Raw genomic sequence first — 19,236 nt, forward strand, 5'->3', positions numbered from 1 at the left:
TTAACTCATTTATTGAGCTTAATAAAATTATCTGTAATTTTATCCCTAAAAAATATAGGATCGGGTTGTTACAGTATAGCTCTTCTGTCTGTCTTGAGTTGCCCTCATTCTCTCTAATCAAAAGAATTTGCTCTTTTATTTCTTGTAAAAACTATGGACCAGATACTTTATTTTCTCCAAACTCGTCCTAGTACAAAGGTGATCTGCATTTTCTTCTGTACAATGCTTCATAGGGCGTCATTTGAATAGTGGCTTGGAAGCTATTACTATATGCAAATTCTATTAAAGACAACTAATTCACCCAACCACTTTTATTTTCAAGAACACAAACTCTCAAAAATGTCTTCTAATGTCTGTATAGTCTGTTCTATTTGCTCATATGTTTAAGGATGATAAGCACTACTGAATCTCAAGTTTGTGTCCATCATGCTCTAAAGACTTTGCCAAAACCAAGATATAAAATAAGCATTTATGTCTGACACAATCGTCTTCAGGACCCCGTGTAAATGAACTATTTCTACTACATACAATCTAGTCTATCTTTCCACATTCTTTGTTCTTGATAGGTAAGAAGTGACCACTCTTCGTTAACCGATCAGTTATGACCTAGATTGAATTAATCCCAGCAAAAGTTCTTGCTAATCCCACTACGAAATCAATATAAACATCTTCCCACTCTAAAGGCACTCTAAATACAGAATTTGCAGCGGTTGCAATTCATCTGCTTGTTTCTGATGCTCTAAAGGCACTCTACATAGAAACATCTTCCCACTCTAAAGGCACTCTACATACAAAATTGGCGGTGGTTGCAATTCGCCTATTGGTTTCTGATGCTCTAAAGGCACTCTACATACAAATTGGCAGCGGTTGCAATTCTCCTGTTGGTTTCTGATGTTCTACTTTAACCACTCTACATACACAATATTTATTAACATTTTCTGCTGCAACTCTTTTCATACAATCCCATCAAAAATACCGCTTTAGATCCTTATACATCTTCGTATTACCAGGATGGGTTGTGTAGGGAGTATGATGAGCTTATCTTAAAATTCTTTCCCTTATTTCAGAATCAGCTGAGATCATTTTTTGATCCTTAAAATACAATGTACTATCTTCACCGATTCTGAATTCCTTTGGCCCTTCAGACTTTTCAATCATTCGTGTAATATCTAACAGCTTGATGTCTTCCATTTGATGCTTCTTCACTTCTTCCCAATCTAAAGGCACAATCTCTTGTACTGTAGCTAAAGTTGCATCCTGTTGGAGGATCCCAATCAATAAACTTCTCATACTACTTAAAAGAGACTCCATTTCCACTGTTGAAATTGAAGAACTTCTAGCTTGGGTCTTACGACCTAAAGCATCAGCCACAACATTTGCTTTTCCAAGATGATACTTAATCTCACATTGATAATCACTGATTATTTCAAGTTATCTTCTTTGACTCCTATTCAGATTCTTTTGACGAAATAAATACTTGAGACTTTTGTGATTAGTGAACGCCTCACAAGCCTAGACATACAAATAATGTCTCCATATGTTCAATGTGAAGACTACTGCAACCATTCCAAATCGTGAGTAGGATAATTTGTTCATGATTTTTCAACTGACGGGAGGTGTCAGCAACTACGTACTCGTCATTCCTGCATAGGATACATCCAAGTCCTAATTTGGATGTCACTATATACCAGCAGGAGCACATGGTTTAGTTTCTTTTTCCTTTTTCCTTTTTCCATATATATATATATATATATAAGTGATTAGAGGCCGGTTGCGGCCCCTATGACCCTTGATTCAAATGGCACCAACCCTAGCTCTTACGGACCATGGGATCCATGGTTCGGGGTTCAATCCCCGGCCCCCAACTACTATCATCAATTAACACACATATTTCTTTTCATGCAGCATGCAATGCGACCCCATACTATTTAGTAAGAAAATTAATTATCTTCAGTTTGATGCTGAGCTGGGTAAGGTACCCTGGCTCTGAGAACGCGCGCTAAAACCGGCCTCTCACACACATGGGTCAACATCATGAATCAGGACAGTAAGAGACTAAGCAAGCATGCATGATTGAACACAGTCGAAGACCCTTTCTCAGATCCAAAAGAGTTCTAGTAGTACTACTACATAGGGGACCGTAAAAGCATGGCAGCATCTGAACCTCAGCCAAATACAACCAAAATTGTCATTTCTGACAAGTCAACGACAAGAAGGTAAGGGACTCGTTGACCTTCCTCTCATATAATTTCAAATCATTTTAATCCACACAAAAGCCATGCAGATATTGTCTCCACATGCAACTCCTCCACCGCCTAGAACGTCCGGCCTTCCTCCCCCACATCATGACATGTATCGCAAGAGATCAGACATCCAGAGGAAATAAGGCTTATCATGATCAAGACCATACGATTACAGTTTTTTTCCAACAAAAATAGAAAATCCAAAAGAAAAAAGGGTACTGATAATTAAGACCCAATATTGAAGAAAGACAACAGCTCGATCATCATCTTTGATGATCTTTAACTAGATTACGTCACATGGTGCAGTTTGATGGATGAAACTGAAAATCTGTTGAACCGAGCTTGCGATATCTTCAGCTGTGAACCTCGATTCTGTGGCAACCTGCACCCCATATAGCCCAAAAACTTAAGCCAAGATATCATAGATCTTCTCGTAAATTTGTTCTAAAAATGTCTCTTCCTTTTTCTTTTTTCTTTTTTTGAGTTAATACCTTGACATTAAACGAATATAGAACAGTTTGTTCGATGGTTGTAATGTTGGTGTGAAGAATATTGAGCTGCAAATCTTCAAGTGCCGCGATGGCCTTAATAAGCTGTCCTGTTCTTCTCCTAGAAAGAATCTTTATCATGGCATCAAACCCTAAAAGCTTCACCTCAACATCAGCCAAGCAGGACTTGTTCTCAGCTGTCTCCTCTCGGAGTCCGCTCTCAAAGTCCAGAAGATTGAATTGATCATTTGGAAGAGACGCAGCTGGAAAGAATGGTGGCTGGGGTTGTTGGGCTGCAAGAGAGGAATCTGCAGCTCCCACCTGTCTTGGAGCTTCTCCAAAGAGTCTACGCCGCTTCTGTGATTCTAAGCACTGGAGAAGTTGCTCCAATTCCCTCACAAAATCAATGGCTCCTCCAATAATTGAAGCTTGATCTCCCTACAAATTATAGTCACATGAAGTACTCATGCATAAGATAATGAAGAAACGAAAAATGGAATCTTTGTTTGATTATATTTTATACAATTCGATACCCTTTGTACGTATGAGCCAGGCATTAGGGACCTCAACACGCGAAGATGTTCATTCATTTGCTTCCTTCTGTTTCTTTCAACAGCGATGTGAGTCATCCGCTGGCTCTCCACTTCCTCGCTCGTCTTGATTGTTCTTGGTCTTTTCCTCTTGTTCTTTGCTTCGGGTGTAGGGTTCTTTTGCAGATCTTCACCCAGAAACCGGAGCTGCACCGAGGTATTTTCAGAAATCCGAGCTTCTTCATCCTCTCTTATCCCTTCTTCTTCTCCCAGCAATACTCTAACCTCATCTTCCACGCCCACCCTTTTGAACCTCTCTTCATGATTATCTGCTGATCCATGCTGTGGATTAATCATTAGATGCCGATCCTCCAGCTTGTCATTCAGAACTGGGAACTTAAGGAAGTAAACCGGGTCAATCCCGGATTGATCATCCTCGGAAATCTTGGTTTGGTTTAAGGCCAACTTTGTCCCAAAATCTGCAAACTGCATCACATCAGCGAAGCTCAATTTATCAAAAGAACTCGAACCGCAAAATCCAGAAGCTATTTGTGGTTGTTGATGTTGAGGATTACTCAGCAAGTAATCAACCATCCCGTTATTGTTATCATGATCTCCTGAGGTTTCACCAATCCGTGGCTTCATGAACTGTTGTTGCTCATGTTGATGATGAAGGTGAAGATGATGATCAAGAGGATAATCCGGGCCGGCAAAACTCGACGGAAAAGCTGCCTGCAAGAACTCGGTTTCAGAGTAATACAACATGGTGTTGTGACTGAAAACTTTATTAACGTTAACGAACAAAGAGATCAAGTAGATTTAAGGGTTCAGAGAGGGCTGATATATATAATAATATATACCGAGTAGTTCTCTCCTTTCTGATCCATTGCAGTACTATAAGCTGTATGTATATATAGGCCGGATAAGTGCAAATCGACAACCCAAAGTGAGCTCGATTCATGCAAGGACAAAACCGGAGTGAAAATTCCCACAATCGCAGCTGGAACAGTAATCTAAGCTCATCATCTTGATTTTACAGTCTGCATGCAGTGAAGTCAATCGAATATAGTTTCTGCATCATGTTATAAAAACTCAAATCTAATAATGAGAGATATTAACAGTACAGATGGTGAAAATGATATGGTACCTGAAGTCATGATCAGTAGCAGTAGAATCGGTACGTACCACCAAAGAGTTTGATGAGTGCTTAAAATTATAGATTTGGGTACCCTGTGAATTATGATCTTATGTCTATATATATATATATATATATATATATATATAATGTGGGCCAGGTTAACCCGTGAGAGAGAGAGAGAGAGAGAGAGAGAGAGAGAGAGGAGCCTGTGGATTAATTCCCTCCTCACAATATTTTCACCTCACTTTCACCTCCTTTAATTTATGTGTGTCACAGGCGCCCAACAACGCTCTTCCCCTCTCATGATCCTTATTATTAAGGGGTGAAGTCTTGTACGTATAGCTCGATTTGATTATTTGAACCTTCAGGTTTTCGAAAGTTAATTGAGAAGATATAATTAAAGATATATATGTATGTACATATTTATGTATGTACGTATGTATGTATATTATATCCTCTTATAATCGATCAATTTATAATATCCGTTTGTCTAATTTTCATTATTTTCCATTTCTATTGATCCTCTTCATCAAATCAGTTAAATGAACATCGATCCTCCATGAGTATAGTAGTACTGTATGATTATCATCCGGACAATACTAGCTAGCAAGCTATCCAAATATTCAAATGTAAATTAATATCTTGGTCATGTTATAAGGGCAGGTTTGGGGGATGGGATGAGATACAAAATTCTCATCTTATCTCATCTCATCATTACACATTTTTCAAATCCTCATACAAAATATAATAAACAATTCAACTTTTTCAAATACTAATACAATAATAATACTAAAACATAATATTTTAAACACTAAAATAAAACACAGTTTTCATCTCACTTCCCAAACCTGCCCTAAGACTCCAATTTAATTTGAGTGACTTTATTGAAAACTAACCTCCTACTCTAAGTAGATAAATGCATACAAATAATTATACCTTTCTGCCAGTAAATCCGGGCCGGTGATTCTTTTTTTTTCCAGTCCGTTTTCAACTTGCAAAACTAGGTTCATCCAGGCAGGTATTCGGATTTAATTTTGCCTTATTCAGATGTGAGTAAGGTTATATAATGCGAGTTTCGGATTAATACCCAGTACCCGTAACCATATTTTATATTTATAAAAAAAATTACCTTATAGAAAAAACTAGGTCATTTTGTGTTTGTAGTCCTCATCGTTAATTTTTTTTTTAATAAATCCGAATATCAGGTTACAACACAGGTAACTGGATATATATATATATATATATATATATACAATTGGATTTTTTTAATTTGGTACCCGTGATCTGGAATATAACCGGGTTAACCCGTCCGATTGTTGGGGTGTATGTGGAAATTGGTTTTGGAAATTGGCTCGACATTGTGCTAGAGCGAAGTTCACTCGACATGCGCTCGACACTAGGCTCAAGCGTAGCTCAAGTCCAAGAATTCGCTCGAGTCCAGCTCAACAGTGAGCTCGAGCTAGACACAAACCTTAATGTTCGCTCGACACCCCGTTTAAGCCAATGTTCATTTGGTCGTTCGCTCGACGCGACGCGCGCTCGACACATTGCTCAAGCGAAGTACGCAAATTTTGCCAGATTAGGGTTTCCAGTGCCATTTTGCTATATATATGTCATATTTGACATGTCTTGTACGGCCTTAAGCATATTTTGATAGAGAACTATTGTCTAGTAAGCGCATATTGTGTGAGAGAGCAAAAAAGCCCTAAATAGTGTGAGTTGAAATTGATTGATTGTAATCTCTTCTGGTTAATAAGATTTCTGCAGCTCTGTGGAAGTAAGCAATTTGCCGAACCACGTATGTTGTGCGTCGTGTGCTTGATTGTGATTGCTTTTATTTTGTTTACCATCATTGGTGCGTGTGTTTTGCACAATATTTCACAACACCAGTAACCCAGGCAAGTACCCAAATCTCATTATAAACTCAAATGCAAATCTGAATATAGCTGGGTATTCGTATTTGCATCCAAGTTTACACCCCTATATGGTTTAAGGTTTTAAGCTAAAAACCGTGTTTGATCCCTTTTGTTTCTGCTCTATGCCCATGTCTGAGAAGGGTAGGCAGGCGTACTGAGCAGCCACTACGTACACCTCAAAAGCTTTTTGGAAAAAAAAAAAAAGAAGACATTTTTTACCTTTATCCCTTTTAAATTAAATACATACATTTAAGTTTCAATTAAAATTCATGATAATTGATCTAGGCCCAAATGTTAAAAAACTATTAACAGTAATCATGTGTAGTATTTATTCTGCTGTAATTTGTAACTTTTTGTTTTTACCTCAGAAAACTCTTTTTAATTCATTTTTAAATAAATGTAGCATGTTTAAAACTGCTTTAAACATATGGTTACAAAATAGTAAATAACTTTTTAATAATAGAACTTATTATTTAAGTTATAAACTATAAGCCCTAAAATTATAAGCTATATTTCTTACCGCAATCTCAAGCATGCACTAAAAATTGATTTATTGTTTTGTAACTATATGTTTAAAGCAATTTCAATTATATTACATTTGTTTGGAAACAAATTAAAAAAGTGTTTTCTGAGGTAGAAATGACGATTATTTGAACTTTTAAAAATTATGACTATATCCCTGAAAGTTTGACAGTTGTAATTATCTGAAAATTGTATTAAGTATTTTCGTCCATTGACAGTCTTTTTAAAATTCGAATTACATTCTGCATTATCCGGAAAATCACTTTTAAGGAAACGCACTTTTAAAATAATGTTTTTCCTCAAACATGTTTTTTAGCTTATTTAAGATTAAAAGTGATTTCATAATGTGTAACACCTAAACAATCTAATTTTTCTATTAAAAATCTTTTACCTATTTAAGCATTTTTTAGAACTCCTACTGCAATCTCAAACAGACCCTAAGTACGATATATAGTCGTTCAAGAGCTTAACTTTTAAAATGTATGCATGCAAGGAACTTAAATATTATTAATGCTGATGGATCGATGTGTAATATTATTTGAAAAAGAGTAATGATACATGTACAACTCCTTTTACAACTATTCATACAACCATGTTTTAAAATGAGGATATTTTTGTAAAGTAATGTTATTTTTACGAGTTGCTTTATAAAAATATCCATAATTTAAAATATAGTTGTATAAAATGTTGTAAAAATGATTGTGTGTCTCTCATTTTTCTTTGAAAAAAAGATAGATCTTGCTAGCTCGAATTTGAGAGGGAGTTCAAATTCGAGGCGGCATTCAAACTCTTTTACGAAATTGAGAGGGTTAGGTTATCTTTGGTTGTCAAAGTGATCTCAATCCATCACAAACCAATCATTGATGGGCCCACTACTTTTTGAACTTTTCATAAAAACATTAAACTTATATCAACCTATTTCATATATGATTTAGACACATATCTCAACCTATTTACATTTAAGCACATTTCAATATGATCTACAAAATACTAGTATTCACAAATTAATTTAAATCATCTAAGATCACCTCAACATCTAAATGCAACTTTAATCTGTATTACTTGATCGAGCGTTCTTAGAACTCATGTAACGATCGTCAAAGGAATATTAAATTAGAATCATGCAATTGTAGATATTCAAGGAGTCAAAGACATTGCGTTTCTTAATTTCCTTCCTTTTTGCTTCAACGACTTTTTAGGCCAAAAAGGAGTTTAGTAAGTGGTGATCAGGCTAAAATTTAATATCAAGTTGGAAAGGTATTGGTTCACATGATACAAGTGATCATCTTTCCAGTACGTTTACCTTTCTAGATGAGATGGTTAAAAAAAAAACTTTCGAGACGAGACTATTAGGAAATCTACACATGTTTTTTTAGTATTGATGCATATCCAGTTACAAACAATATTATTAATTAATAAGTAATAGCAATAGGGAATTGATCAAATCAAAGAAAACACAAGTAAGTCTATCTTAGATAATGAGATGAGATGAGATGAGAATTTCTCATGACAAGTTCCATTCCAAGCACCATTAATCAGATTGTATAAAACACTTTTCAATTTCAAATTTTTAAATTTTTTACCTAATCATGATTACAACTTTCCCAAACTTCTAAATAAAATACAAAAAATAATACAATTTTCTTAAACTTCGAAATAAAAATTATATAATTATTTTTTAAATTTATAATATTTTTATTCAACATTTTTCTCTTTTTTTTCAAAATCTAATAAAATATTTTAATTTAAATTATTTTATTATTATTCACAAAATTAAGAGTTATTCCAAGCGTACAATAATCTTTCCATAATTTCCAATATGATCAACGGAATTGATGAGCTTTATTTGTGGACGTGTATATATTGGCAGCACTTTGCCCACCACAATAAAATGTCTTATTAAGTTTTAATCTTTATCCTCATGTTGATGGGAATGATAGACATGAAAAAAGTTGGGAGAAATTAGTTTTTGCATCTTCAAGATTATAATTATTTTTTGTGATATATATAGACTTTAAATTATTTGAATTGATGAATGGTATCGATAGTAGATTATCAAGTTTTGATAATTTACATGACCCTAAACTAAGATTTGACTTATGTTGAGATTATATCGCTTCTTATCTTAATTAATTGATATTAAGAAAAATTTAACTCATCATTCCTACACACTACACACCATATTTATTTTTATTTTTTATTTTTATTTTTTTCTTACCAAATGTATGGTGTGTAAATGATGCGTAGAACAATCAATTAGTTTAAGAAGAATAAAACAAATAAAATAAAATAAAATAAGTATAGTGTGTGATTTGTGGAGATGATGAGTGACAAAATTTTTTATCTTAATAATCAAATATTCAACGAGGAGGCAAATTAACAAGTTTAAAATGCCGTTATCAATTCTAATAGTCTAAAGTATAAATTGAAAATAAAATGATTTGGAGGTGAAAAGTAACTTCCCTAGCTACAAAGTTTAGTTGTTTTATTTTTATAAAAAAAAATAATACCTAAATTTTATTGATTACTCACACTTATGACAGGGAAATATTTTTTTATTAAAAGAGAAACTTGGGAGTTACCGACATAGAAAAATAAAGCCCAAAACTAAGTTCCTAAATGGAATAGAAGGCTTAAAGGAAAGATACAAAGAGGCTTAGGCCTCTTTTGGTTACACAAATGAGATATGATGACACGAGATGAAAGCTAAAAGTTAAATAAAATATTATTATAATATTATTTTTATTTTGAAATTTTAAAAAATTGAATTGTTTATTGTATTTTGTTTAGAAGTTTGAAAAAATTGTAATGATTAGATGATATGAGATGAAATTGTTTGTGAAAACAAATCATGCCATATCATAAGTCAAAGAAGCATCCACATGTTGGCTATAAAAGCTTCCTTCATCATAACCGAGCAAATTAGACCAAATATTCTTATCAAACTACAAACTAACTGAAAATGGAAACCATACATTGTATCTCTGATACATTGCAATGTTCTGATTTGATTAAGCCATGTACCAGTCTCTACTTCATTAGTTGCAACCAACTTGATAGTTTCACTTGCTTGAGCTGCACGTAATTCATCATTACGTTTATAGAAAGCTCCAATAATATTAACAATAAAGGTTAACTTAGAGAAAAACTGTGGATGGGGATAATCTCCCTTGAGGTTGCAATCGGAGCTAATTGCATGTAGTTTGTGTGCTAAGCAGAGTATCTTAAACCACTCAAATTGAAGTCGATGAGGATGATCAGTTTTTCCAGAATATGGATATTTTTCCATATGAAATTGATATGGGCCAGCTTTGAGATATGCTCGTCTTATTTCATCACGTTGATTTATATGATAATTCTATATTAGAGGACGTAAATTAGGATTACGTACTAATATAGAAATACCAATTTCTTTAGGTTAAACTCTGGGTATTCTTGGTAGTAGAATTAGGTTCGACTTGTGAAATATCTACATTTTTTTTTTTAAATGATTCAATAGTTTTTAGCTTGCCCATTCCATTAAACCTAATTTATTTAAAATAAAATAAATAAAAACGACCCATTAACAACTCACAAAATAAAATGTAAAACCAATTTAATCAATTTTTTGATATGACAAAACTTACATATAGATATATATGGTTAAGTATTTCGAAGGCATATAAGACATACCTTTAGCAATTTAAAATCTATAAACCTACTTCTTAACCAATTTCTTTCAATTAATATCAAGTGTGGATCCTATTAAAAAAGATAATTAAAAAGAAATATAGATGATTTAGATGTTTTATTTGACCTGTGCTAATCGAAAGAGCAACAATAATAACTAAACAAAGTAAATATATAAATATGTTTAAAATAAAAATAAAAGATATTTATATAATTCAATCAGCAGAATTTGTTTAAACTCTTACTTATTTTGCTTCTGACCGATTATAGGTGAAAGAATAAAAAATACCGAAGAAAACAGCGGCGATGCAGACGAGCAAGAAAAACATGGGATGTGTTTGGATGTTGAAGTGAGTTGAGTTGAGTTCAGTTGAGATGATAAAATATTGTTAGAATATTATTTTTTAATATTATTATTAGTTTAGGATTTGAAAAAGTTGAATTATTTATTATATTTTGTGTTGAAATTTAAAAAAGTTGTAATGATGAGTTGAGATGAGTTGAGAGTATTTAACTAACCAAACGAAGCCAAAATATAAGGGTTCAGCACTTGTTTTTAAAATCTTACCGTGTATCATTGTAAGATTATACTGTATATAAAAGTTGGGGCCCACACGAACATGAGTTCTACTTCAAAGTTTAAACTACGTATCCACATCTCATTTTTATAGACTATTTTATTTTATTTTATCTAATCATTATAATTTTTTTAAATTTTTAAATAAAATATAATAAATAATTTAATTTTTTTAAATTTTAAAATAAAAATAATATTAAAATTTATATTCTAACAATATTTTTTTTTTAATTTTTAATTTTTATCTCATTTTATCTAGGTAACCGAACGAGTCCTAAAACTTTGGGACTATTAAGTAAGTAAGGCAGTTGATTTGGGCCAATTTGTAACTTTATTCACCTAGCAAATTTAACCTCTTGACACTCCAAAAGCAATTTTTTATTCAAAACTAGCTTCCACATAGTTTCGTCTCTGGCTAAGGTGTTAGAACCTTAAAGCTTGGTTTGGATAGAGACATTTTCATCTCATCATATTCTATCTCTTTTCAATATCTAAATATCATAAATATAAATACTTTTTAATTTTAAATATTTAATTTTTTCATCTAATTATTACCTAATTATTATAAATTTTTTAAACTTCCAAACAAAATACAAAAAATAAATTCAATTTTTTCAATCTCAAAACAAAAAAAAAAAAAAATTATAAAAATATTCTAATAATATTTTAACTTTATAATATTTTTATTTAACTTTTTCTTTCTCTTTTTCTAAAACCACATAAAATATTTCAACTCAGACAATTTTACTATTGTTTACAAATTATCTCACTACTATTCACAAAACTATTTCAATTCATTTCATTTTAACTCACTATCAAAACCACCTCTAAATCTGACTTCATTACGAGCTAGCCATAATTGCCACAAGAGAAGTGATTATAGAAGTAGACAAACAAGAGGATTGAATTGATCAAAACCCTTAAATGAATACCACAAGTGGATGGCATACTTTGCCATCATAAGAGTTTTTTCATATTCTAACATCACAACCATGTTTAAGCAAGATATGGTATTGATTAACCTCTTGAACTGGAGAGATGCCATCGAAAGTAGAGAGCATAGGCACATTCAAACCAGTGGGTGAACAAATATCTTAAGGCCTGGTTTGGATGACCAAAGTATCTCATCTGTATCTCATCTGGGTTGTACGTTCCCAGAGTTTTGCTTATCCAAACATTGTATTTCATCTCTAAGTTTTGAAAACATCCACTTAAACAAATAGTAAATAAACAGTATAAAACTAACAGTGAACAATTCAAAACAGTAAATGAACAATACAACCTGATGTGAACAATGCGTGAACAGTACGTGAATAGTGCAAAATCTCAAGGATTCAGGTACTCTATAAATATCGTGAGACCCACACCCTTTTCAAATCTCAAAAAGTCAAAATTATCTCATCTCATCTCAATATTCAAGTTTACAGTTTTTTACAAACTATCTCATCTTATTTTAACTCAAAAAATTTTACTACTATTTAAAATATATCATCTCGTCTCATTTAAACTATGTATCCAAACCGGGCTTTAATCAAAGCTAGGAATTGGTGATATGGAAACCTTTCTATGCTAAAGAACTATTCATGATGCAGTTATCCTACTAGAAATTTTGGGCTCCATCCCTGATGCTCCATTGACTTTCCTGGTGAATGATAGGATGATAGCGATAGATAAACTTCCAAGAGTTGGGGTAATAATTTTTGGCCACTATAGCGTTCGCTTTTCTCAAGTATTTTTTGTGAAGAAAAGTAGCTTAAGGAGAAGTAAATGTGAGAAAATGCCAAACGAGCTTGTAATGAAGGGCTTGAAGGACATCATGCAAATTCTAACACCCAAGCCTTCCTCACGGATAGGATGGGCAATATGACGTTAAGAGATCCAATTTTTCAGGAGAGGTTTGGATAGTGTGTTGAGATTAAAGTTGAAAGTTAGATAAATTATTATTTTAAAATTTGAAAAAATTGAATTGTTTATTATATTTTGTATGAAAATTTAAAAAAATTATAATGATTAGATAAAATGAGATGAGTTAAAAAAAATTTTGTATGCAAACCTCCCCTAATGTAACCATCATACTCACCCCACCCCAGAAAGAAGTAGCAAAGGTTTTATGAGTCCAATGACTTTTTTCTTTTTTTGTTAAGGGATTGAGCAAAGAGAGAACATGGATAGGGATGGAGGTAAAGACATATTTAATAAGGGTAGGATTGCCTCGCGTGGATAAAAGACTACTTTTTCACACTACCCTTTTTTTCTTATTTTGCTCAAGATGGAGTCAAAGGCGGATATGGGATGCTTACTATAAAAACCAGGAAATTTACTCTGGTTAAAACCCATGGTAGCTCTGATAATAGTCTTTGCAGTGTTATGGGCACTTTTTATGCAGCTGGAAAGCACTTTTTGAGTGATTGATTTTTTTAAGGCAAATAAATAAAAGTAAACTTCGAGAAACAAGCCTTGAGAAGAGAAACTATACACGAACTAAACTTAAAAGTGGACAGAACATGAGAAAAAAGATTCAAAAGCTTTGGGCATAATAGTAGCGAGACGAAGAGCTAGGATTTTGAAGACAATTTTGTAAGGGACTTAGCAAAGACTGATTGGCCTGATATCAGAGAAAGTGATAGGCCTATCAGTTTTTGGGATTAAAGTAATAAAGGAGTGCTTGTAAGAGGGAGGGAAGGGAACAACCCCCATTGAAAAAAATTTAGTAACGGCCTCAAGAAGATCATTGCAGATAATAGACCGATAAGTAATATAGAAAGAGGAGGAGAATCTATCAGGCCAGGAGTAGAGCCTATTAGAGATGCTCCAATGAGTTGAGTTGAATTGAGATGATAAAATATTGTTAGAATATTATTTTTTAATATTATTATTATTTTGAGATTTGAAAAAATTGAATTGTTTATTATATTTTGTGTTAGAATTTGAAAAAGTTGTAATGATGAGTTGAGATGAGTTGATCAACCAAACGAAGCCTGAATCTCTCCAAAGGTTGGTCTTTTTAACAAGTAAAGCATTGTCTTCACGAGTCACAATTTTGGGAATGTGTTTCAATAAAGAGGTAGCCTCGGAACACGTTCAACGGTCGATTGATTATGAAAGAAATCAACGACACATCATGAATGATGTTATGACCAGAAGTAAATCTTCCATCAGGGAGATCAACGTTGCGACTGAACATTGGGTTTGAATGTTGAGCTGAATTTAATTAAGTTAAATTTTTTATAAATAGTAATAAATTTAATAGTGAAGATAATTATGTGAGACTCATTTAAATTGAGTTTAAAATATGTTTGAATGTTAAGATGAGTTTAGTACTTGTTATGAAAAATTAAAAAAGGTTGTGAGTCTCACGTATAAAAATGTTTTAAATTGAAAAAAGTTATGGATCTCATGTGTAAGAAGGTTTTGAGTTGTGATGTGTTTAATAATTTAAGAGTTAAGTATTTAGATATTAAACTCAACTTAAAATTAGATTGAACTCAACTGAGTTCAGTAACCAAACGAAGCCTTAAAGAAACAATGGTAACTTTTCTCCTTTTGTGGGCAGCCATCTATAGAAGAATTTAGGATTTCCATCGCCCTCCAACAATCAATGAATAAGGGGCTACCTCAATGGTAAGACCACTTAGGCCATCTTACATAAGTCCTCCAAAAATTTAAAGTGAAATATTTTTTATTTTAATATTTTAAGAAAAATATAAAAACCGTTTTATTAAATAAAAATTTAAATAATTTTTATGTTGTTCACTGTGTGCAAGGTCCTGTGATACTAAATTTAATATTTAATGCAATGAGATATTTATATTTTTAAATAAATTTTTCTAAGATCTTACTAAATTGAGGGACAAAATTTATAATAAAGTCTCATGTTAAATTGTTGTATTAAATATAAATTCAAAAACTTTCATTTAAAGATTTTAAATAAAGCCTCATTTTATTGAATTTTTGAAAAATATTATATATAATAACTTATATTTTATTGTGTTAGAACTACAAATAAGCCTCAATTTATATTGAGCCGTTCATGCAATAAATTCTAGATTTTTATTCTTTAAAAAAAAAATCCTTTTGGAAAAGCTGGTCATCATACTCTTTTTTAAAATTTTTAAGGAAAATAAAATCAGAATCAAAATTGGATGGTCATAAAGTTATTTTAGCACCTTTTATATTGTACTTTAGCATAGCAAGGTTTTTGAAACACATTTCAACAAACAAATTGAAAACTCCACATTTTCAAAGCCAAACCTGTTTCAGTTGGCGTTAAGAATCCCAACCCAAGTGTTAAAAAAAAAAAAAAAAATGCTTCTAGAGCTTGTTTAGAAATAGATCTCATCTGAAAATTCTCATCTTATCTCATTTCCAAATCTAATTCAAATATAAACATTTTCAAATTAATCATTACAACTTTCCTAAACTTTCAAATAAAAAAATAATAATTTAATATTTTTAAATTCACAAATAAAAATAATATTATAAAATTATATTCTAACAAAATTTTAACTTTATAATATTTTTTATTCAATTTATCCTCCCATTTTCCTTAATCCAAAAAATACTCGTGTGCACACTCCTTTTCGGGCTCATGTGCTCCATTAGCATGACCGCTCATGTGCTTTAGTTTTTGTTAATGGTTAAGGAGACTTTTAATTTATAATTAAATATAATTAAAAAATATTTTAAAAAAATGAAAAATATATAAATGCACTAGGGATATGCACAATGATAAATGCTGGGAAGTCCCCTAGCATTGTCCTTAAACAAATATAATTTATAAAATTATCACTTTTTTTTAAAAGGAGTGTGTGCACTTGTACATTCTATAATTACAAATATTATTTTAATTTTATTATCAAATAACATTCAAATACAAAAATTTTTCTATTTCAAAATTTCTACTTTTTATCTAGAAAAATGATATTTTCAATCGTGAAGTACGCAAGTATATCACTCAAACACAAAAATTAATATAATTTTTACAAATTTTAAAATAAAAATAATATTTAAATAACTTTGTAACATTATGTATTAACTTTCACAAAATCCAATATAATACTTAATTTAAAAAATATTTTTGTTAATTTTTTTCTCTCACTTGCTAAATAATAATCTCAAATAAATTTTTAAATATTTTCAAACATTCTTGATATCTGAACATGCGGATCAAAAATAGTTTTTGAAATATTCGTGTGGAATTGTAATTAGGTTACGTTTGGATGTTGAGTTAAGTCGAGCTCTTTATAAATAATTGTAAATTGAGATGATAGAGTGAATTTTATAGGGTCCACCTAAAATGAGTTTGAATGTGTGTAGATATTAAGATAAATTTAAATAAATTTATAGGAAGTTGAAAAAGATTATGGAACCTGTGTGTAAAGAAGTGTTAAATTAGAAAATGTTGTAGATCCCTCATGTAAAGATGTTTTGAGTTGAAATGAGTTTAGTAATTTGAGAATTGAGTGTTTGGATGTTAGACTCAGCTTAAAATTAGACTAAACTGAGTTGATTTCAATTGAGTCTATCAACCAAATGGGATCTTAATATTTCGAGTCAGGGATTGTTTGGAAAATGGTTAATTGCACTTTGCTCTCTTGAACTTCTATTCAATTCACAATGTGCCTCTAAAACTAATAATTACATCAAAATGGATCCGCTTACTTTCAATACTTACCAATCCCCCTCTTCCGTCTACGAGCAGCGTCAAATGTAACAGAAAGTGCCTCCACGTGCATAATATTCATTGCAAAGATATGGTTTTCGTTTAATTTATTATCATTAACCATATCAAATATAAAATATTATATACTGTCAATTAATAATAATTCATACATGAATAATCATATATAAAATTATTTGATACCTAAGTTGCAAGTAAGTATGAATAATTTATGTACACAATAAAATTATTTTATATTCATTAACCATATATAAATTAATAAAAAAATTATTTAAATTACTAAATTAAAATTAAGTGAATTATTAATGTAGATTATGTAACTAACTCATTAAAAAAATATTTTATTATAATTATATTTATGATATTGATAGTTACTACTTATTAACTTAGAGCACTCCCAATAGTTCTTGTAAAGTAGAGTTTTCTTCAAAATATAAAGAAATGTTGTTAAAAGAGGACTCCATTAGATTTTGTAATTTACAAATATTTTACGTTTTGATACAATGATCCCGCTATATCTACAGAATCATGTTCATGCTTGTAAACTTTTTTAATTAATTTTTCTTTCCTCCTCGTCCTCGTTTCCGCATTCCTTCATATTTCTTTTATTCTCATTTCAGACCCTCTATCTCTTTTCCACGCTTTCTCCGTTGCTTGGCGCCAAAGACAGAAGCAGAGCCTTCTTCCTCGACCACGCTTGCTGCTTCCATCACCGATCATCTAGCTTCAAGCTCTGCTCTCAGTGTTGAGATAAACATTAGAATCTCTCTCTCTGGCTCTCACTCTCTCCAAAATGAATGAAAGCTTGAATTTTTTCTTCTTAGAATATGGGTGTAGAAGTTTGCATGGGTACTATACCGATTCACAGAATATATGGATAAAATTTGTTTACTTTCTCGGAATCTCTCTCTCTCTCTCTCTCTCTCACACACACACACTCATCTCCCAAACGCAGGAAAGCACAAATTTTTTATTCTCAATCTGTTCTGTCAACGATTTGGTTTCATTGCCTTTTCTCAAGGTATGACTTGCTATACGAGTACGAGTACTACCAAAAATCGTCGTTTGGATTGAGTTTAGATTTTACTTTGATTTGGTTTTGGAGAGACATATTTGAATCAACTAGGCTATGTTTCATTTCTCTCCTTAATCTCTTATTTTTAGATAATCTCTTATTTAAGTTTAGACAATCTCTTATTTTTATTTTACGAATTAATTTATATTTTAGTTTAATTTATAAATTTAGATTAATTTAAAATAGAACTTAGTTATATTACATTATATATGAGGAGATATTACAACTATTAAAAGCTATGAGGATATTATTGATAGTTAGATAAAATATTTAAAATGAATAAAAAGATTAAAAAATATAATATTTAAATGATATGAAGAAAAAATAGATAAGCTGATGTATGGTATATTGTAAAAATCAGTAGTAAAATATAAAAAAGGAGTTTTGGTGATATATTTTAAAAGATAAGATGAATAAGCCATTGTGAGTGCTCTTAGACCTTACTCTTTAGTATGCATAATTATTAATAATATCATGTATTTTATATATGGTTAATGATTTATTATTAATTGATAGTATATATTATTTTATATTTTATATGGTTAATGATAATAAATAAAATGAAAATTACATCTTTATAGTAAATGTTATGTACATGAGCAACATGTGGAGGCAATTTCCATTACATTTGACGTTGCTGGTAGACGGAAGTGGGAGATTGATAAGTTTTGAAAGTAAGCGGGTCCACTTTAATGCAATTATTAGTTTTGGGATACATTTTGAATTGAGTGAAAATTCGAGTTGACAAAATATAATTAACCCTATTTGAGCTACCAAGATTTAGGTAGTGATAAGTGTCGAGAATAATAGTGAAAAAATAATAATAAAATATTATGAAAATACTTGAATTACTCTTAATCAGTGTTGTGAATTTCGTACTGTACCGGCCGGTACAGCTGGTACAGGTACTATATCTATTTCGTACCGGCCTCAATTTCGACCAATGTTTTTTTTTTTTTAAACTACAAGCTTATTTTTTAATCCTCAATTCAGACTAAACTATTTATAATTTATATATATATGTATTTATATATAGACTATTATTTTAGAATATAATTTTTATATATAATTTATTTATATATCGACTATTTCGTAATGTTATCCCGAAACTCTATCTCAAAATGGTATCGATATCGAAATATTTTATTTCAATATCTTGACTGGTACAACGTCCGGTACTATATTCAAAACATTGCTCTTGATACCCAAACGTTGCAGACTCAATTCAAGTCTATTATTTAGCCATTAAATTCCAGAAAATTAATATTTATCTTAATAAAAAAAAAAAAATTTCCACGACAGATCTAAAATACATGAACAGAGTATCTTGCTGACTTGTTGGGCAAGAAGCTAAAAGAAAATCCGATACATAAAAGCATCAATTTTGTTCTTTTCTTT

The 19,236-nt window shown here is 31.2% G+C and overlaps 1 protein-coding gene across 2 annotated transcripts; it reads right to left on the reverse strand.

The window, feature by feature from the left end:
- Positions 1-2,053: 2,053 nt before the first annotated feature.
- Positions 2,054-4,492, reverse strand: LOC109021979 (transcription factor FAMA). 2 transcript variants are annotated; one of them, XM_019004746.2, is made up of 5 exons: positions 4,409-4,492; positions 4,122-4,301; positions 3,265-3,993; positions 2,735-3,169; positions 2,054-2,625 (listed from the first exon to the last, which is right to left on the reverse strand). In XM_019004746.2, exons 2-5 carry the CDS (start codon positions 4,146-4,148, stop codon positions 2,527-2,529), a joined length of 1,290 nt encoding a protein of 429 aa, XP_018860291.1. In that variant the 5' UTR covers positions 4,149-4,301; positions 4,409-4,492; the 3' UTR covers positions 2,054-2,526. The 2 variants fall into 2 exon arrangements, with proteins under 2 accessions (XP_018860291.1, XP_018860283.1); XM_019004738.2 differs by lacking the exons at positions 4,122-4,301; positions 4,409-4,492 and having other exon boundaries at positions 2,084-2,625; positions 3,265-4,104.
- Between the last annotated feature and the right edge of the window lie 14,744 nt (positions 4,493-19,236).

Source organism: Juglans regia, chromosome 12 (genome assembly GCF_001411555.2).
Source record: "Juglans regia cultivar Chandler chromosome 12, Walnut 2.0, whole genome shotgun sequence".
Classification (NCBI taxonomy): Eukaryota; Viridiplantae; Streptophyta; class Magnoliopsida; order Fagales; family Juglandaceae; genus Juglans; species Juglans regia.

Excerpts from the sequence above, each read along its gene's own strand:
- LOC109021979 (XM_019004738.2), bottom strand. The coding sequence starts at position 4,026 with ATGTTGTATTACTCTGAAACCGAGTTCTTGCAGGCAGCTTTTCCGTCG. Across the intron at positions 3,170-3,264 it reads CTGGCTCATACGTACAAAGG|GGAGATCAAGCTTCAATTAT; the intron begins GTATCGAATTGT and ends TATAATTTGTAG. Across the intron at positions 2,626-2,734 it reads TATATTCGTTTAATGTCAAG|GTTGCCACAGAATCGAGGTT; the intron begins GTATTAACTCAA and ends TATGGGGTGCAG.